This window comes from Hypanus sabinus, chromosome 1 (genome assembly GCF_030144855.1).
Source record: "Hypanus sabinus isolate sHypSab1 chromosome 1, sHypSab1.hap1, whole genome shotgun sequence".
NCBI lineage: Eukaryota > Metazoa > Chordata > Chondrichthyes > Myliobatiformes > Dasyatidae > Hypanus > Hypanus sabinus.
The window spans coordinates 14,796,914-14,818,702 of NC_082706.1; the positions used below are offsets into that span (position 1 = coordinate 14,796,914).

Genomic DNA, 21,789 nt, shown 5'->3' on the forward strand with positions numbered 1-21,789 from the left:
TGAGGCGAGTGGTCCTGGGTTCAAATCCAGCCAGCTCCTTGCAGGCTTTCTATCTGTGCATAAAAAAACCGTGCAAAGAGGAACAACGTTGTCTGGATGGGGCAAGGAGGGTTGGATTCTAAATTTACCCTCCCTGCCTGAAAGGCAATCCAAATTATGGGTCAATAGTTGTGGTGTCTCAATTAACGCACAACGCCATGAAAGGAAAACCCTGAAGTACCCATCAACCTTCGTGGTCCGCCAAAAACACGTTGGTCTTCCAGCACCAGGGGACATCTGCTAGTGAATGCTGCTGGCTGGCTTGCTCCAAGGCACAAGAGACCGTGCTGAGAGATGCACAGAAAAACTCCACAGGGTCACTGTAGGGAAGGCCCACAGTGTGCTGTCACTACTGGGCCCTGCGTAAGAAATACTCAAACACTCCACGATCAGAATCAGGTTAATTAGCACAGACTTACATTGTGAAACTTGTTGTTTCGTGGCTGCAGTGCGTGCAATTTATAAAAATTGCTACATCGTGCTAAAGAGGAATACCAAGGCAATTTTTGTGGCCTGCTCAGAAATCTATTTATTTATCCGTCCATCTATTTATTTAGATGCAGGTTGGAGTAGGCTCTTTGAGCTGTCATGCCCAGCAATCCCCCGATTTAATCCTATCCCCATCACAGGACAATTTACAATGACTAATTCACCTACCAACTGGTACATCTTTGGAAGAAAACCAGACCTGCTGGAGGAAACCCGTGTGGTCTTGGGAGAGCGTGCAAACTCCTTGTAGACAGCACCGGGAGTGGAACCTGGGCCGCCTGTACTGCGCTAACCACAGCGCTAACGTGCTGGCCCAATCAGAGGGGAAGAGGCTGCTTACCGCTGTCCTGACATAGTCCTGACATTCATTCACTCACCGGGCAAGTGCCGATTGCGGGCTTACAGGGAAATTGAGAGGTGTAATCAAGGCAGGGAATCAGCTGTCAACCTTGAGGACAGCACAAGAAACCCAAGGAGCAGGATGGCCTCCTTTTCCAGATGCCGGCTGGTATGGGGCTGATGCTTTTGCTGAGGAGGGTGGGGGAGGGTTGTTGCTTTTGCTGCTGCGTATTCGTGGGAGGGGGAGGGGAGGTCTTTGTAGTTCTTATGTCTTGCTTGTCATTGGGGACTTTCTTCAGTTTTGTGGAATTCTGCGGAGGGTAAGAATTGTAGGATGTATTTTGTACTGGATTCATTCTTTGACATTAAAAGGAACCATTGTTAAATAACAAATGCAAGGAAAGAAATTACATTCACAACCCCTGAGTCAGACGCATAACGAGGAATTTTATTTCACCACATGGTGCTGGAAAACGTATTACTGTGTATTTGGTTGCGTAATTACAATGCACAAATGTGCGAAGTGAACCAGTGACGATTTTCATTAGCCTTCTGTTGAGTCTGGCACTGCAAGTGAGGTGTTATGAAAGCTGCAGAAAGGATTAGTGCAGTGACCGCCCAGAACCTGGAGCCAAAGTGTAGTGTGTCTTATCGTGCACGGGCACTTGTGACATACAGGTTTGCGTTGCGGGTGGGGTCTTGATATAAAGTTTCAGTTCTGCTTTCTGCAGCGCAGTAGAAAGTGAGGTGCTTCCTGGTGTTGAAGTGCATCCAAAGACACCCCTCGGTCTGGCAGTTCACCGTGGAGGAATGCTGCTGTCCGGTACGTTCCAGGCTGCAGGAGTACGTGCTGAGGGCCGGTGCAGCCATCGCTGTTACGTTTTGTAACCTCAAAATATTAAACTAATTCTAAAGAAGACACGAGTACGAAAATGTGGGTCTAACTTCCAAGTCTGAGCCAGGCACTACGAATTCAATTTACATATTTATACATATAACCTGTAACACAGGACAACAAAGATTTTGCTTCCTGAATGCTTTTGATTGTACCTTGATTTTGGTCTCCCAATCATGGACTTTTCCTACCTTGTACCATTTTTTAAAAAATTACCTATATTTGTTACTTCTATTCACAATTCAAGTCAAGGTAACTAATACCAAGATTAAGGAAGGCATCTTTGTCAGTCCACCGATCAAACATGTCGTCAATGGCAGGCAATTCGAAGAATTTCTTGTGGAACCGAAGAAAATCACATGGAAGGCATTCACAGATGTTGCTGAACTTCTGTTCCTGCAACTGCAGAGCACCGAACTACATGCAGTTGGTTGACAACATGCTTCAAGCATAGAAAACCATGAAATGCAACATCAAGTCAAGTCAAGTCACTTTTATTGTCATTTCGACCATAACTGCTGGTATAGTACACAGTAAAAATGAGACAGCGTTTTTCAGGACCATGGTGTTACATGACACAGTACAAAAACTAGACTGAACTGCGTAAAAACAACACAGAAAAAAAACACACAACAACTACACTAGACTACAGACCTACCCAGGACTGCGTAAAGTGCACAAAAACAGTATAGGCATTACAAGGTGTCACTGAAAATTCACTTTCTGCATTCGCATTTAGACTTCTTCCCTGCAAATCTTTGTGCTGTCAGTGATGAGCACGGTGACATTGTGGTCATGGAGAAACGGTATCAGGGCAGCTGGAATCCATCAGTGCAGGCTGATTATTATTGGACGCTTAAGCGAGAAGTCTCAGACACTGAGTACAAATGAAAATCATCAACAAAACATTTTTAGCTCAGTTGAACTATTGCAAAGCATCAGCACTGTTTTGCAATGAAATGCATTATATGCAATAAAAGTTAATTTCCTATTTCTCCAAATTCCTACACGATACAAGTCGTCTGAAGTTATATTTGTGTTCAGCTTCGTCGTCTATTATAAACAAAAGAAAAAAAAGAAGTAATGCTTTCAAAAAAAATTGTTGTCCAGTGTAATTAATTATTTAAATGAACAAGAATACTTAGGGAACCAATATATATACAAGATTCTTCAAATGTTAAACACAAACAACTGCAAGGCCCCTGTGGGGAAACACCCAAATGTTGTATTCTTCTGCGAATGGAGAGGGATGGTGGGATTGAATGAGGAAGTTCCTCAATTAAAGTAATAAGCGTGCCACCAAGAGTGCCCACAGTGCTATTGACCTGTAGGAAAGTAACAGAACAGTATGAAAAGCATTGACTATGGATGGAAGATGAAGCGATTTATTCTTGCAAATAATTTTTAGTATTAATAAATCTTATTTTGTTTATAAAAGTGTGCAAATGTGCCCAAGAAGATATAAGTGGTCAGAACAGAAGTAGACCATCTAAATTCACAAAGTTCTCCATGTTCTGGAAATCTTGAGCAGCTCGTGTACACGCAATAAGCTGGAGGAGCTCAGCAGGACTGGCCACATCTTTGGAGGGGTCTGAGCAGTCATTGTCTGTGTGTGTGTGTTAGAGGGACCATCCAGGCCTGCTCTGCCATTGGTCAAGATCATGACTTTAAACCTCAGTGCCATTTCCCTACCCCGATCACACATTTTCACTGCAGCATAAGAGTTGAAGAGTGTGCCGATTGGGGCTCACATTCGGACTAACACACAGGATGCTGGAGAAATCAATGGATCCCTATAGAGGAAAACAGGCAGTCGGTATCTTGGGTTGAGACCGTGAAGGGGTGACTTTACAGAGGAGTTTTAAATCATGAGGGGCGTAGTTAGGGTGAATACACTCAATCTCATTCTCAAGGCTGGGGAATCAAGAGCCACTGGAGACATGCGATGCCTGAAATCTGGAGCAAAACACAGAAAATGCTGGAAAAAAAATCAGCAGGTCAGCCAACATCTATTGAGGGGAATAAGGGGTCTGAGAATGAAGTAAGATGGTAGCACACTAAGATGCGGTGGCTTTGATGGGGCCAACCGAAGGTGGCGTTTCTTTTTTAAGCATATTATTTACAATCGCAAGACTCTGCTGGGCATTAAGTACTGCCAGCCCACCCCATCAGCGAGTTGCTCATTGGCGGCGAAACTGGGGGACTAGACCTGGTGTGGATCACACTGCTATCCACGTCAGAGAGGTGGCGGTGCGCGAGGGAGGTGTGCGGTCCAACAGCCAGTGATCACCTTATTCACTTTCCTCGTGATAGCAAGGCCCTGTGGGATGTTGTTGGCGTGGAATGCTGCAAGACTTAATTCGCTGCTTCATTGGCGGGCAGTGGGGGTGGGGTGGGCTGCAGGGCCTCAGTTGTAGCGATGACTAGGCCTCAAGCCGCGGTGTTGCCTGCCTACAGCTGCCCAGGAGAGCAGGAGGTGTCGGAGTCCGTGAGCTCCACTGGAGTGCCGTAGGTGGTGAGGCACTGCATCCATGATGCCCCCCCCCACCCCCGCAGTGTTTGCCGAGGAGAAGACAAGCCATATTGTATTTGATTGCAGACAGCTGCATCTTTCATGGATTCAGGGACTTGGACTAATATATATATATTTTTTTTTGTGTGAATGTATGTTCCTGATACCTTACACGTACTTGCTATATTGTATATGTTATATGTGCCTTATGCTGTGTGTGACTGATTTTGCCTGGGAGTATCGCTGACTCATTTGGCTGTATTCGTGGGTATCCCTGTATGGTCAAGTGACAATTAAACCTGAACTTGAAACAGTCGACATTTCATGCCAACACCCCTCATCATGACAGGGAGAGATTTAATTAGGAACCTATATTGGACATTTAGGAGCTTTTTAGACATTTCTTACCTGGAATTATCATCAGCAAGAGTAAATGATGCACGACCAAACACCATCTTAATGTGGACAAATTTGATACCTAACTTAAAAGATCATCTGTTAAAATAGGAATGCTCTGTCTGTGTATGCACTACTATTCAGTTGGTTGTGGGGGGGAGAAGAGAGGGGTGAGGGGTGGAGAGAGGGTGGGGATGAGGGTTGGGGGGGTGGCTGGGTTGAACAGTCACAATGTAGTCGGCCACTGGTTATATTGAATGTAATTTGTTGTTGTTGCAATAAAAATTGGTGATTAAAAAAAATAGGAACCTGAGGGGTAACGCTTTCACCAACAGAGTTGTCGGTATATAAAATTGTTTGCCGTAGGAAGTGATTGAGGCAGGTGCATTAAGTGTATTAAAAGGTACTCAGATAGGTACACAGATAGGAAGGGTTCAGGGGCCATATTGGACGAGCTTCAATGGGAACTTTGGCTCGAAGGGTGAAAAACCCTGTTTCTGTGCTTTGTATTTCGATCATCCTAGCCTTTGATTGTTGTAATGTACAGAAAGTTCTTCACTTTGAATGGATTCAGTGACTGAGCTTCCCCAGCTCTCTGAGGCGGAGAATTACAAAGATTCACTGCCCTCCAAGTTAAGGAATGTCTCGCTATCTCAGTTCTAAACAAACAATCCCTTCTTCTGAGATGGCAAAGCCAGCTTCCGGAACTCGGAGACAAAAGAAACTTCCCATCGGCATCTGCTACGTCGGAATTACGTTGGCCTTAGTAGTTGAAGTACAGAATAGAAAGGTTGGGACATTATGATGTAACTGTACCAAACACTAGACTAGACTGCGCTTTGAGTCTTGTGTGAGTTCTAATCACTGAGCTACAGGGAGGATGGGGTAATGCTGGATCGGGGATTCATCGGGAAATTACCTAGGCTGAACGACTTTAGTTATGGGGAGAGTCGTGTTACACGGGGCTTATTTTCTCTTGAGAAGGATGCAGAGAGGTGGCCCAGTGAAGACATACTGTGCACTCAGTGGCCACTGTATAACATACCTTCTCTACCTAATGAAATGGCCATTGACTGTATGTTCATGGTCTTCTGTAGCACATCCACTTCAAGACTTGACATGTTTTGTGTTCAGCGTTGCTTTTCTGGACATTGCTGTTGTAACAGCTGGTTATTTGAGTTGCTGTCGCCTTCCTGTCAGCTTGAACCCATCTGGCCAATCTCCCCTGACTTCCCTCATTAACAGAGTGTTTCGCCCACAGATCTGACATCCACTGGATGTTTTTCTGATCCGTTCTCTGTAAACTCCAGGGCTGAGTGTCCCAACCTTTTTTATGTCATGGGCTTTTGCCATTAACCGAGAGGTCCATCGACCCCAGGTTTGGAAACCACTGCTCTAGGGTCTGATGTGCATGAAAATCCCAGGAGATCAGCAGTTTCTGAAATACTCAAACCACTCCATCTGACACCAACAATCATTCCATGGTCATTGTCACTTTGATCACATTTCACCCCCATTCTGGTGTTTGGTCTGAACACCAACTGAACCCCTTGACCATGTCTGCATGCCTTTATGGATTGAGCTGCTGCCACATGATTGGCTGATTAGATATTGGCATTAGCGAGCTGGTGTACCTAATAAAGTGGCCACTGTGTGCAGAACAGTATAAGGCGGTGGTGGTCCCCAACCACCGGGCCGCAAAGCATGGGCACTGTAGCTGACTCATATCACTTCATACCACCAAATCATATTGTTTCCTCGCAGCCCGGTGGTTGGGGACCACTGATATAAGAGACTGAGTTAGTGTAACGGGGGTATCAAAAGTAAGAGAGCAGACATTTATGAGAGGAAGGAGTTTTATAACAGATTTGAGAGGAAAGTTTGCTTGCACAGCAAATAGTTGCTTCCTGGAATGTTGCCAAAGCTTTTGGTGGAACTAGATACAATCACTATGTCTAAGAAACATTTAGACTGGAATCTGGACATGGACATAATGGACATAATGGAATATGGACATAATGCAGGCAAATGAAATTTGTATAAATGAGCATAATAGTATTAGCAAGATGGGCCGAAGGGCTCAATTCTGTGCTGCATAATTCGTTGGCTCCCCTCAGTTTTCTAAACTCTAGGCCTCTCATCCAAGAGCTAGCTTGAGCTCTACTTGTGTGACACAGTGCTTCTACAGCATTCCAGATCTTTGGCCCCCTTCAGTTCCAAAAGTAAAAAGTTAACTGGTTCTCCCACTCCAGAAGCTGCCTGAACTGCTAAACACTATCAAGCATTCTCTGTTTAATTTCCAGTTTCCATTATCTGCACCCTTTTCTAGTTTTTGAATTTTTGGAAGAGGCCGAGAACTAGGGCCACCAGACTCCAAAACAATTAGTTTCTACGAGCAGTAAGACTGATGAAGACCTCCATCCACTAAACCCCCCCCCCCACTATTTTATTACTCCTATCAGTCACCTTATCTTCGGTCTAGCACCACTTTATAGACAATCTGTGCTTATAAGCTATCCTGTTGCGTCCTTTGTCAGGGGTGGGTGTGGGTTTGAGCTGCATCAGATCCGGAGTAACAATTATTTCATTCTTCTTGTATTTGTGTACAGGAAATCACATTAAACAATCTTGAATCTTGTAAGCTGGTGGCTTATAATTGTCCCATGTCCTGAGTATACTGAAAACTTTGTTTTGCATGCCATTACTAGAGATTATTTCACAGCACAAGTGCAAAGGAAAAAGCAAAAGTTAGTCAAGAGGTGTGGTTTGATAATCTTTTAATTGAAGCTCAGACCAAACGAGCGTCCAGGGATTTTCCGCGTGTGCCTTCACCACTGCTTGGCTGTATTTGCACCTCCTTGTATTCCCACTGGGATCCTGCAGGTAATGTGGTTACACATAGAAGCCATGCACAGCTTCCTTGGTGAGACCTGTTTGTTCCCTCAGCTCCCTGTTCAGTGCTCTGTTTTGGAATTGCTGTCCCAGCTGATTCATGCACGGAATTCTCAGTCTAATCACTGACAATTAACTCTCTTAATGAGGCACAACATTCCCTTTTGGGGAGAGAGCCTTTCGGTCAAACTCACTAATTGCAGGACGCCTTTGCCCCGATGACATCATGCACTTTAAGCAGGTACGAAGCTCACATCTGCGTGGCTGAGCAGCCGTTGGTTCCTGAGTTAGGAATGTAGAAAAGTCCAGCACCGTACAACCCCTTCAGACCACTATGTTATCTGTCTCCGCTCCATTTTTGGACAGCCGGACTGTCAGAGGCCCTTGCATTTGGCTGTCTGAAGAACAGAGTCTGCGATAATCCTGCAAAAATTGTTGCCACTCCACCTCCTTGTGACCTTATCCTGCCATTGACTCTCCTACAGTCTCTCCCTACTCCGTGATCTCACCAGAAGTTACCTGCTCTGGCAGGTAGCTTAGTACTCATGGCAAGAGGGAGAGCTTCTGTCATTCCCACAAAGATTGATGTTCTCAGGCTGACGCAAGCTGGCTCTATGCATCTCCAAAGTATTCATTTGTTTTAAAAAAAGCCGTAAATGATAGAAAGACAATTTTTTTTTAAAAGCATGTAACAAGAGGGGAGGATGATGCTCAGTGTGCTTCACAATGACATTTGATTCCCTTTAGGAAAACGGGGCCATGAGAGTTAGTGCAGTCAGTACAGATCCCACTGGTTCAGGGCACGGGGACAGAAACGCAGAGTGAGACCGAGATAGATGGACGGAGAGAAGCAGAGCACTACCTGTGCTGTACTGCTGCCACAAAGCAACAAATTTCCCGACATACACCGGTGATATTTAAACCTGATTCTAATCTTCTGGAAGAAGATGTCACCAGCAAACAATGTGACCAAGCGCGACGTCCTTCAGACGGTTCACGAAACAACCGCTTTCATTTCTCTTGCGTCTTCTTCTTTCAAACGGGGTTCTGCTGCTGTCGGAGCGGAGGTTTCTGTGCGGCCTCGAGCTGAGCGGGCGGGCCCCACAGTAGATTCTGTTTCTCACTGATCTCGCCGATTAAAGTGCGAAGGGAGATTGAAACCCTGAAGGAGCAAGTGGAAGGTGAGCCATTGTTCAGCGCCATCCATCTGCCTTTCGCTCGCTGCTGCCGAACGAAGGTGGCTGCGTTTGACGGTCTCCCTCTCCCCCTCCGGCCCACGGCCACTGAAGGAAGGTCTCAGCATTCGAATGGTCTCCCCCTCAGTGCTTTTGGAGGATGGTGTCGAAGTTCTGGGTCTGGGGTTTGTGGATTGGACTGTGGTTCACACTATGATGTGTTTCTGAACCGCTCCCTTTTTATGTGGCTTCTTTGGGTGATTTTGAAACGGGGTGACCTGCAGATAATGAGCACTGAGCAAAACCAGATACTCTTTCGAGTTTGTGTTTTATATTCTGTGGGGTTTTTTTTGGTTTCCATTTGTGCAGTTTGTTTTTTTTTGCACATGCTGGGGGTTGATGCTTTTCTTTGAACATGGTTTTCTTTGTTTCGTGGCTGTCTGTGAGGAAGATGAATCTCAGGGTTGTATACTGCAGACACACGTTGATAAGAATTATTTGAATCTTAATCTGTAGGGATGGCATACAAGACACAATGTTTCCAGGTTCCTTCGTGCATGTGACAATAATAAGCCAATTTGCCAATTTTGTCCTTGGCAGTATTTGTCTGGTGTTCAGATTTCATCAACCTGCGATGGGACAGGGGTGAGGTAGTCTGTGCGGAATGGATGCCATTCAATCTGGTGATATTGATCCAGAGGTTCTCCAGAAGTCAAAAATGAGGCATAAAACTTGGTGATTACATTCATTTTTATTAAGTGGTACAAGAACAAAGAATAAACAAAGGAAGGCAAAGAAAGAGAACTCGTGTCCGTCACATACTCCGACTACATTGATAAGATATAATCTATGAAACAGCCGGATTCAAGTGGTGTGACACCTGCTGCAGAATAACCCAGAAGCTTTTAGAAAAACACATTATCAGCTATAGTACAATTACTAGAAAATGTACTTAACAACTACATATGCACTCAGTATATGTAGTTTATTTATTTTGTATGGGAGTGAAACCAGTGTGGTCTTCCACTGCTGTAGCCCATCCACTTCAAGGTTTGACACATGGTTTCCTGCCCACCACTGTTGCAACATGTGGCAATTTGAGTTACTGCCACCTTCCTGTCAGCTTGAACCGGTCTGGACTCATGAAGTTGTTTTGACGCAGTGAGACCTAGTCATCAGATTCAGTCCTCTGTTAAACAAGGTCCACTTGTCCTACCTGTGGGCTGAAGGACATACAGACGTAATTGTCACACTACCTTTCCAAGGGTAATATAGAATGGCTACCAGATGCGGGCTTTGTTGACTAATCGGAGTGGCTACTTCATTAGGTACACCTTGCAACCCAGGGTGGCCCTCTGCTGCCGTCGTAGCCCGTCCACTTCACGGTTCCATGTGTCCTGTGTTGAGAGACACTCTTCTGCACGTCACTGTTGTAATGAGTGGATATTTGAGTTACTGTTGCTTTCCTGTCAGCTTGAACCAGTCTGGCCATTCTCCTCCGACCTCTCTCATTAACCAGGTGTTTTCACCCACAGAACTGCTGCTCACTGGATGTTTGATTTCTTTTCTTTCTGCACCATTCCCTGTAAACTCTAGAGACTGCTGTGCGTGAAAACCCCAGGAGGTCAGCAGCTTCTGAGATACTCAAACCGTCACCTCTGGTACCAACGATCATTCCGCGGTCAAAATCAGTCTGATCTCACTTCTTCCCCGTTCGGAATATCTGAACAACAACTGAACCTCTTGACCATGGCTGCATGCTTTTCTACATTGAGTTGGTGCCACGTGATTGGCTGATTAGGTAGTTGCATTAACTAGCAGGTGTACAGGTGTAGCTAATAAAGAGCCTCTGAGTGGACCAATAGAGGGGCGGACTATCTGCTGCTGAGAAGTGCTAAAGCTTTGGCACAGCAGCAATTTTCTGGTTAAGTAGATTGCACAAGTTCATGGTTCCTCCAAAATGCAGGCCAGGGCACATTGTACAACGTCGGCTCCCGATCAAGAAGTACCAAATAAGTGATTTCTTTTTCCATTGTCTTCCAGAGCGAGACTACGACAGCTTGTGTAACAAGCAGCCGATCGGGCGCGAACTTTTCCGTCAGTTCTGTGAGACGAAGCCGGAGCTGAGGAGGTGCATCAGGTTCCTTGACACTGTGGTAAGACGCCTGGCTCTGTTGTCAAATTGGGACTGAGTGTCTGTCAAAGTTCCCGAGTCAAGTCCGTTTGCAGTCCTGAGGAATCCAACGTCTGTTTCTACATCAGATGTAGCAGCAGAGTTTGGCCATTCAGCCCATCCAGTCTGTTGCACCATTGAAGCGTATTTGTCTTTTTTTAAATCCTGTTGTCCTGCCTTCTCTCTGTAACCCTTTAACAGTCACAAATCTATCAATCTCTGACTTAAGTACACCCAAAGAACTGACCTCCACAGCTCTCTATGGAAACGAACCCCACAGATTCAACACCCTCTGGCTGAAACCTTTCCTCCACGTCTCGATTCGAAAGGAATGTCCTTTTATTCTGAGGCTGTGCCCCCACATCCCAAACTTCTCCATTAATGAAGACATGCTCTCTGCATCTACTCCAGTTGTGCCCTGCAGTATCCAATAAATATCCTTGAACGTAGAAGCATACAGTGAAATGCCATTGAAACAACCAACATGGTCTGAATAGGTGTTGGGGGTAATCCACATGCCACGGTGCCAGCGTAGTATGCTCGCTATTTAATAACCCGAACCTGTACGTCTTTGGAATGTAGGAGGAGACCAGAGCACCCGGAGGAAGCGCATTCAGTCATGGGGAGACATACAAATTGATTAGAGGTAGCGATGGGAATTTAACCCCGATCACTGATTCCCCTGGTTGCGCTAAACACAACATTACTGTGCGTCCCCATGAATTTGTCTAGCCATTGTTCTTAATGATTTAGCTGAAGCCTTTGGCTCTGTTGGCCACCGGATTTTTGTGAAGCCTTTGGCTGAGTGGGGGTTGGTGCTCAGCTTGTGGACTTAGTAACAGACAGACATGCAGAATTCTACATTGTCATCGAGATGACTGAGCTCAATACTCTGTTAAGAGGTGGTGTTAATCCCCCATTTTAGCTAACGTCAAAATGGACACATTATGTTTAGTTGATGGGGAAGGGTCCGGATTCCATCTTAGTGCAGAGTGTAAGCTTTTCACTGTACTGGCATTAACAGCATGAGGGAAGAAACTGATGTGCTGGTTGAGTTGGAATCTGTTTATCCAAAAGGCTCAGGTTCACGGTGTAATCAGAACGCCCAGAATGCAGGGCAAACTCCACTGAGATGTGGTGCTTTTAAGACCATAAGATATAGGAGCAGATTCAGGCCATTTGGTCCATCAAGTCTTCTCCGCCATTCCATGGCTGATCCCATTTTTGTCTCGGCTCCTGCCTTCCCCTGTATTCCTTCATGCCCTGACCAATCAAGAATCTACCTTAGACTTGGGCTCCACAGCTACCTGAGGCAAAGAATTCCTCAGATTCACCACCCACTGGTTAAAGAAATTCCCTTCATCTCTGTTCTAAAAGGACGTCCCCCAACCAGAGTTGAGAGTTAAGAGACAAAAGATTCGGGGTAACAGGAGGAAAAACTTCTTTACTCAGAGAGTGGTAGCTCTGTGGAATGAGTTTCCAGTAGAAGTGGTAAAGGCAGGTTCGATATTGTCATTTAAAACAAAAATTGGATAGGTATATGGACAGAAAAGGAATGGAGGGTTATGGGCTGAATGCAGGTCGGTGGGACTAGGTGAGAGTAAGCGTTCGGCACGGACTAGAAGGGCCGAGATGGCCTGTTTCCGTGCTATAATTGTTATATGGTTATTTGGAGGCTGTGTCCTGTGGTTTTGGGCTCTTCCACCACAGGAAACATCGTCTGCACATCTGTTCTATCAAGGCCGTTCGCCATTTGTTACATTTCAATGAGATCATTCCTCATTCTTCTGGTTTCTCGTGAATATAGAACTTAATAAGTTGCTCAGGCTCCAGATGCGATCTGAAGGCCCATTGAGACACAAAGAGCCTACAGATGCTGGAATATGGAGCAACATACACGCAGGAGATTGTTTGGTGCTGAAGACCATGGGAGATTGTCACAACGCACCTCCTGTTTTACTTGTTGGATGTACACTCAGTGGCCACTTTATTAGGTATATCTACACACCTGTTTGTCAATGCAAATATCTAATCACTCAATTATGTGGCAGCAACTCAATGCATAAAAGCATGCAGACATGGTCAAGAGGTTCAGTAGTTGTTCAAACCAAACATCAGAATGAAGAAAAAATGTGATCTAAATGACTTTGACCATGGAATGATTGTTGGTGCCAGACAGGGTGGTTTGCGTATCTCAGAAACTTCTTATCTCCTGGGATTTTCTAGCAGAACCAGCTCTAGAGGTTACAGAGAATGGTGCAAAAAAGAAAAAAGAAATAACATCGAAAGAGTGGCAGTTCTGTGGGTGAAAACACCTTGTTAATGAGAGAGGTCAGAGGAGAATGGCCAGACTGGTTCAAGCTGGCAGGAAAGCAACAGTAACACAAATAGGCACACATTACAACAGTGACGTGCAGAAGAGTGTCTCTCAACACAGGACACATGGAACCGTGAAGTGGACGGGCTACGACGGCAGCAGAGGGCCACCCTGGGTTGCAAGGTGTACCTAATGAAGTAGTCAACAAAGCCCGCGTCTGGTAGCCATTCTATATTACCCTTGGAAAGGTAGTGTGACAATTACGTCTGTATGTCCTTCAGCCCACAGGTAGGACAAGTGGACCTTGTTTAACAGAGGACTGAATCTGATGACTGTATTAAAACCACTTCATGAGGCCCCCCTCCCCATTCCTGTAATCTGCTTGTGGAATGATACCGCAGCTCTTAGTCAAGTTCACAGTACATGTATTGTCAAAATATTTATGCAGTACACAACCCTGAGATTTGTCTTCCCACAGACAGCCACGAAACAAAGAAACACCGTGGAACCTGTCCAAAGGAAACATCAAACACCCAGCGCACAAGAGAAAGAACAAAATGTGCAAGCTGCAAAAAAAGAACAAAAACACACAATGTAAAACATCATATCACAAAGTTATTGAAACAGCCTAGTTCACTTTAGTGCTGTCATTTGCTGACTGTGGGCCGCAGAGCCAGTCTACCCTGTTCAAAATCGCAAAAAGCAACAATAATAAACGGAGTAACAAGAAACCAGAAACGCATTATAACATGAACGACAGAGGTCAAATTGACAAACCACGTAGATTAAACCTTGCCCAAGACCAAAGACCCTGGCACTATTGAGAGTCTGATCAAACACAAGCACCTTCCTTCAGCATCAGCGAGTGAAAAGGAAAGGGACACTGGTCAAACCAGGCAGACGACGCTGAATATCCATTCGCCCTCTGCTCTTGTCCCCATTGATTTCTATCTTGCTCCATGCTGTAGTCAGTGAGATCGGCAAGAAGTGAAGTTGATCATGGACTCGCGCCCGTCTCCAGGCCTCACACCAAGACCTCACTGAACTCCCTCGGCAACAGCAAACCACCAGATCACTCAATCGGCCTGAAAACACGCCATCAAAATGTAAATCACAGGTTCCAATGGGAGCAGAATCATACTTAATGGAAGAAGTAGTAGTATTTTCATGAATTATCTGGAGTACGTTGCCTTTGGTTGTGTTGTTCACTGGTGCCATCTCCTTCAATTTATTGATAACTTGACCTAACACAAGATATCTAACCAGAAGTTACAAAATCATTCACTTGCAGGCTATTTTGTACTCTTTCAGATAAGTCTTTCCACCCAGAAAATTTTCTTAAGGACCTACAATTCTGCAGCAGTCTTCCTGGTGTAATTATGTGTTTTTTTTTGTCTGAGCTATATTCAGTGTTTGTGTACACTGAAAGTTTGCCAGATGAATGTTTTCCTTTGTTTCCCTCAGTGGCATTTTGCAATGTTCAGTACGATGATTTAGCAGCAGACTGAGAAACTTTTTACCCTCCTGATTGAAAGTCTGTGATATTAGTGGGACAGTGCCAGTATGGATGCAAAGCTAGCTGAGAAACAGTCTGCAGATTCAAAGTCTGTGTTCCCCGTACAACCCTGCGATTCATCCTCACCACAGGCAGCTATGAAACAAAGAAAACCATGGAACCTGTTCACAGAACACCGACCCTCCCCCAATGCACAAAAAAAAAAGTTGCGCAAACGGCAGGCAAAAGGAAAACAAAAGACATAGAAAATAAAACACCAAATCAAGAGTCCAAGCTGTTCGGTTCGGCTCACTGTTCATTATCTATAGGCCGCCCCGATTCAAAATTGTCCAAAATAGCCTCAAAAAAAGGAATGACCAGAAACCAGAAACACGTCATAGCATGAGCTACAGAGTTCAACCCGCAAGCTGCTTCGATTAAACCTCGCCCAAGACCCAGAACTCCAGCATCGTCCTGGGATGGTATCAAGAGAGAGAATGACCATGCAAATGCAACGGATTTCCACCGGGAACAGTGAGCAGGAGAGAGAAGGAGAGACCACCACATGCAGACATCTTCGGCAGTAGTAAGCGAGAGGCTGGTAGACAGTGCTGAAAACCCCATCGCCTTCCTAACTGGCCTCAATGATTTCAATCTTCTTAAGCACCTCACTTGGGCGAGAAATGATCGTGGGCTCGCGCCCCATCTCCAGGCTTATTGGCCTTGAGGCCACACGCCTCATGGAACAGCCAAGGAGACAGCAAAGAACCAGATCACTCAATCAGCCCGCAAACTGTGTGATTCTTTCTGGAGTGTGTTTTAGGACCACTGATTTTTAATATGTATCATTGGCTTGTAATTGGGTCCATAATCAATGTCTCCAAAATTGAGTTCAAAGTAAATTTATTATCAAAGAACAAATATGTCACCATACACTACCTTGAGATTCATTTTCTTACAGATTCATTTTCTCTGTAGAACAAAGAATTACAATAAAATTGCTGAAAAACTGCACATGAAGACTGACAAACAACCAATGCGCAAACAAAACCAAACTGTGTAAATATAAACAAACAAATAAACACTAAGAACATGAGTTGTCGAGTCCTTTAAAGTGAGTCCACGGATGCAGCCTGACCTGCTGAGTACATCATATTTTATTTTGCGATACAGCGCAGAGTAGGCCTTCCAGCCCTTCAAGCCATGCAGTCACAACAACCCCAGACAAATTCAACTAACCCAAACCCTTAATGACCAGTTAACCGAAGTGTTATGTCTTTGGACTGTGGGAGGATACCAGAGGACCAAGGGAAAACCCCATTGATTCAGTGACGAGCTCTTTTATTTTGGTGACACTGAGGGAAAGATTGCTGAGGTGACACCGCGCCTCTAGGAACTCTATCTCATTCCTGCAGTCCGGCTTATTGTTTGAGATACGGCCCACTGCGATCATTGCATCGCCAAACTTGCAGACGGTTTTCGAGCAGAATCTGGCCACAGTCAGGAGTGTACTGTTTGTGGAGCGGAGCAGGGAGCTGAGGATGCGACCTTGTGGGGTGCCAGTGTGCAGAATAATTGCCCGAAAGGCTGCAACTAGTTGTTCTGCCAAATACCTCCTCCTCCCAGGTTCTTTAACTCATCCACTCCTTACTTACTGCCCATTCCACCATTGAGCTTAGAACAGCAATGAAGAAACTCCATCTCTGGTGGTGTTCAGGGCTTCTTTCATTGTGTCAGTAGCTTCCTCTTGGTTTCCACTATTGTCAGTCCTGTAAGTCCTAGGAATATCATCACACTCAGATGTAGAAGGATTCTTCATTGCTGTTTCTGTAACAGTTTTGTTTTACCAGTCTGGGTTGTTAGTCCAGAGCTGAGCCCCTGAACCCCTGAACCAGGAGGACCGGTGCACCTCTCCTAATCTGGCCTCAACCCTTTGACCTGTTTGGCGTGGGTGCCAAAGCAGAAAGCGCTAACTCCAGCCAGAATAGTTCTCCAAATCATTGAGTCACGCAAACCTCCAAACCCTATGACGAGGTTGTGGCCCACTTGGAGGTAGATCCACTCCGATGGATGGTAATTTGTCCAAATGTCCTCCTTTTGGTCTCCAAGGTTGGACCAGTCTGGACCTTCAGGAGGTAGAGAGATGGGGAATAGCTCTGTGTTCCAGGTCAGCAGGAATCAAACCCTGATCGGTGATTGCCTGGCGCTGCGAACCAGTTGCGCTAACCGCTTTGTCGTGTGCCGGTAAGCTGGTGAAGCAGCCACACAGGAAGCTTGCCTTCATTGTCCGGGGCAGAGAATATAGTGCAACTTCATAAAGCATTGTCTAGATTACTATGCATGATTCTGGTTGCCGCTGTCAGAAAGATGTGATGGCACTGAAGAGATTGCAGGCACAATTCAGCGCGATGTTTTGGATGAGGAGAGGGACAAGAGGCATAGCCAGCGGCCTCTTTGACAGCCAGCGCCAATTTTCCTAGGGGGGAAATGGCTAATACATGGGGGCGGTCATAATTTTATAACGATTGGCGGGAAGTATAGGTGGCATGCGGAGGTAGGTTTTTTTTGCAAAGAGAGTGGTGGGCGCATGGAAAACACTGCCAACGGTGATGCTCATAACTTTCTACAGGCCTACTGTGGAGAGTATCCTGGCTGGCTGCATCACCATCTGGTATGGGGGGGTGGGGGGCTACTGTACAGGATCAAAGTAAGCTGCAGAGAGTTGTAAACTCAGTCAGCTCCATCTTGGGCACTGATATCAGATTCAGATTCAATTTATTGTCATTTAGAAACCACAAATGCAATGCAGTTAAAAAATGAGACAACATTCCTCCAGAATGATATCAGAAAAGCATATGACAAAACAGACTACACCAGAAAATCCACGTAACGTTTGGCAATCCCCAATCCCGAGTCCGGAGAGGCTGCTGTGTATTAATATCGCGCTACCGTCTAGCGCGTTCCCTGGAAAGGAGCTCCAATCCCACCAGACAAAACAAGACCAAAAACTAAAGCTACAAGACATGCACAAAACCACATAGTTACAACAGTGCAAACAATAGCATAATTGATAAAAAAAACAGACCATGGGCACAGTAAAAATAGTCCAAAGATGTCAAAAGACTATAAGATCGAAAGAAACCACCACACAGTTTCCACATGTCCTCAGGATTGACTCGTCATCCCACGCAGGCGGCAGAAGGGAATACCCCCGCTATGGACTTCCACGGCGCCGCCCGACTCAACCTCACAGATCCCCTCCGGCACAGCTTCTTCGAGCTTCTCCAAGTTGTCTTCGAGGAGCGATGCCTCAAAAAGGCAGCGCCCATCACTGAGGACCTCCATCACCCAGGTCATTCCTTGTTCTCATTGTCACCATCAGGAAGGAGGTGCAGAAGCCTCAAGGCACGCACTCAATGATTCAGAAGCAGTTTCTTCCCCCTAAACCATCCAATTTCTGCAAGGGCAATGAACCCATGAACACCACCTTACTACTTTTTTAATTGCTATTTTTGCCCTACTTAGTTAGTTTAACTATTTAATATGCTTACTGTAATTCATGGGTTTTTCCCCTATTATGAAGTATTACATTGTACTGCTGCATTAACATATGCCAGTGAGGTTAAATCTGGTTCTGATTCTGGTAGAGGCAGATACAATGGGGACAGTTAAGAGATTCTTAATTGAGGATTTCTTTTAATTTTGCAAAAATCTGCGGGCGGGAAGGGTTAGATTGATCTTGGATGTTGGCACGACACCATGGACCGAAAGACCTGTACTCTGCTGCGTTCTGTGTTCAACCCGTACCCTAGCTCCCCAGACAGTGGCAGAGAATAATGTCACACTTAATCAAGGCTCTATCAATCTTAAGAGATATGTAAAAGTTGCATGACGTTGACGGAAGAAGCAGGAAAAATCCCATGGCTAATGATTTTACTTCTCATCTTCCATCCCCTGTATGGATTTGCTAGCTATTACCCATCTGGTGCTGGTGGGGCTTCATCTCCGTTTCATTACAGGTAATTAATGAGCGGCAAAGTGCTTTGAGAATCCTCATCTTTGCTGTTATTTCCCAGTATTTATACATTATACTTCGCTACTGCATTCAGATTTCTCTACCGCAGAGCAGTACTCCCCGTCATTCCCTGTCTGTGCCAAGGCCCATTATCTATTTCTCGATGGCAGCTGGTTTACTTTATGGCTTTTGTGGTTCCTGCTCACAGGCTTGTTTGTCCAGTTTAAATACCCTTTCTTTAGAACTACAAAAGCCAAGGGGTTGGCCACGGTCAGTCGTGTATGTGTGTGTGGGGGGGTGGGGTCCATGATCAATCATGTTGGGGGGGGGGGGCCGCGGTCCTGTCAAAAAGAAGTTCTGAATCTCTCCCTCTGTTCCAAGGAAACAATTCTCGCACAGGGAGGATCTGGGATATTGAGTGATCTTCTGCCCAAGTTGGCTCTTGAGTTAAAGACAATTTTTTTTTATCTGCTTTCAAAAATAAACTTTCTTCATAATAATATATACCAAAAAAGAAACAGTGCAAAGTCTTTTTCACTCATTATTGCATCCATTAATGTTAACCTATTTTTAAAACAATAGCACCATTGCTGTTTAGATGACCCACGGGGACAATAACGCACCATTCCCTGCCTGACTCGGCCCCTTTTTGTGAGGTAGTGGAAGGAGCCCAGATTACAATGCTTTCCCCCAGAGCCTTTGCATTGGCTGCACCAGGCATCGGTGCAAACTTCGGCATGTACTTCTGCAGCGTAGAGTACGCGGAGGTAGATCTTGTCCAGCGGATCCTGTGTAATCCACATCTCTGAGCAGCCGTAGATTTCAGTTGAACCAAAAAGATCTAGAAGAGACCTGAGGGTTAACTTCTTCTTGCAGTGGGCCGTGCATATGTGGAGTGAGCTGCCAGAGGAAGTAGTTGACGTGGGTACAATTACAGCATCTGAAAGATATTTGGACAGGTACATGGATTGGAAAAAGTTTACACCATAAGACGTAGAACCAGAATTAGGCCATTTGGTCCATCGAGTCTGCTCTGCTGTATCATTGTGGCTGATCTATTTTCCTCTCAGCCCTAATCTCCTGTCTCCTCCCCAGATCCCTTCATGCCCTGACTAGTCAAGAAGCTGCCAACCTCGGCATTAAATATACTCAATGACTTGACCTCCACGGCTGCCTGTGACAGTGAATTCCACAGATTCGCCACAGTCTAGCTAAAGAACTTGCTCCTCATTTCCATTCTAGAAGGACAACCCTCTGTTCTGAGACCGTGTCCCCTCTGGTGTTGGACTCCCCACCATTGAAAGCAACCTCTCCACATCCAACTCTATTAAGGTCTTTCTAGATTCGATAGGTTTCCCTGAGGTCACCCCTGATTCTTCTGAATTCTAGTGAATGCAGGCTCAGAGCCATCAAACACTCTTCATAGGACAAACTTTTCTATCCCGGAATAATTTTCGTGAACCCTCTCCAATGACAGCACATACTTTCTTAGATAAGGGGCCCGAAACTGTTCACAATACCCCTGGTAAGGCCTCACCAGTGCGTTATAAAGCCTCAACATTACATTCTTCCTTTTATGTTCTAGTCCTCTTGATATGAATCCTAACAGAGAGAGATATGGACCAAATGCAGACAAATGAGACCAGCTTGGCTGGGGATCTAGACCAACATGGATGAGTGGGAGTGATGGGTCTGTTTTTGTGTTGGAAGACTCTATGTCTTTGACTCTAAACGTAAGCAAATAGGTTTGGCTTAGATGTACATTCAGGTCAGCATGGGCAAGCTGGGTCAAAGGGCATATGTCCACGCTGTGCTGGTCTAAGCAGTTTTCCAAATTAGTTTTCCGAAAGTAAGATCCTGAGGTTGATCAGAAGATCAGTGTGTGAGCAGGGTAGCATGGCAATTAGCATAACGCTTCAAAGTGACGGTGATTAAGGGTTCAATTCCCACCACTGTTTGTAAGGAGTTTGTATGTTCTCACTGCGACTGCATGGATTTCCACTGGCCAACACACACAACATGCTGGAGGAACTCAGCAGGTCAGGCAGCGTCTATAGAAACGGATAAACCATCGACGTTCCAGGCTGAGACCCTTCATCAGGTCTGGAAAGGAAGGGGGAAAGTGCCGGAATAAAAATGGGCGGGGGGGGGGGAGAGGAAGGAGGACAAGCTAGAAAGTAATAGGTGAAGCCAGGTGAGTGGAAAGGTAAAGGGCTGAAGAGGAAGGAATCTGATACAAGAGGGGAGTGGACTTGAAGGAGATGATAGGCAGGTGAGAAGTGGTAAGAGGCCAGATTGAGGAAGAGAGGAGAGAGAGGGAATTTTTTTTATATCGGAAGAGAAATGAACAATCAAGCCAGCAGTTTGGAGGTTACCCAGACGGAATATAAGGTGTTACTCCTCCACACTGAGGGTGGCTTCAGTTTGGCACTAGAGGAGGCCATGGACTGGAATGTCGGAATGGGATTGGGAATTGAAATTAAAACACTTGGCCAAGGAATACTCTGGTTTTCCTCCCACATTCCAAAGACATCAGGATTTGTAAGTTATAGGCATGCTCTGTTGGCACCAGAAGCAAGGTGACATTAAGAGGCTGCCGCCAGCACATGCTTGGACTGTATTGGTCAATGACGCAGTCGACACATTTTACTGTATGTCTCAATGTACCGAGACAAATAAAACTAATATTTAACTTTCAAGATTGCAGGGAAAAGCAGGGCTGGGGGCAGCACTAGCAGGGGGGAAAGGTGACACTTCTTTACCAATGTACCTTTGTTGCCGATTCTGCAATATCACGTCCACATTACAGGCGCCATGTTTAACGTGAAGGGTAGGTTTACTTGTCGGTTGAAAGCCGCCTTTGCCTTGCTGGTTGTTGATTGGCCCTTTCGAGGAATGCAACAGCTCTTTCCCATTGGTTGCCTGGCTCGCCACGGTACTGGTGTCTGGTTTCAGAAGCCTCAGGGGCATAAGAATAGCACGTGTGAGAGACTTGCAAGCTTTCCTTTGTCTCCGGGGCTCCCCTTCACACTGCGGATGCGATCTGTGCCGA

At 45.5% G+C, this 21,789-nt stretch overlaps 1 protein-coding gene across 3 annotated transcripts in view; it reads left to right on the top strand.

Moving 5' to 3' along the window:
- LOC132391583 (G protein-coupled receptor kinase 5-like) overlaps window positions 1-21,789 on the top strand; it is a 198,358-nt gene that overhangs the window by 110,896 nt on the left and 65,673 nt on the right. The window contains exon 3 of one of the 3 annotated variants that reach the window (XM_059964963.1): window positions 10,781-10,893. The exons of 1 other annotated variant lie outside the window; for it this stretch is intronic. In XM_059964963.1, the coding sequence (XP_059820946.1) occupies window positions 10,781-10,893 (113 nt within the window). Of the gene's footprint in view, window positions 1-10,780; window positions 10,894-21,789 lie in introns of those variants that run through there. One more of the 3 variants, XM_059964981.1, reaches the window with a different exon arrangement.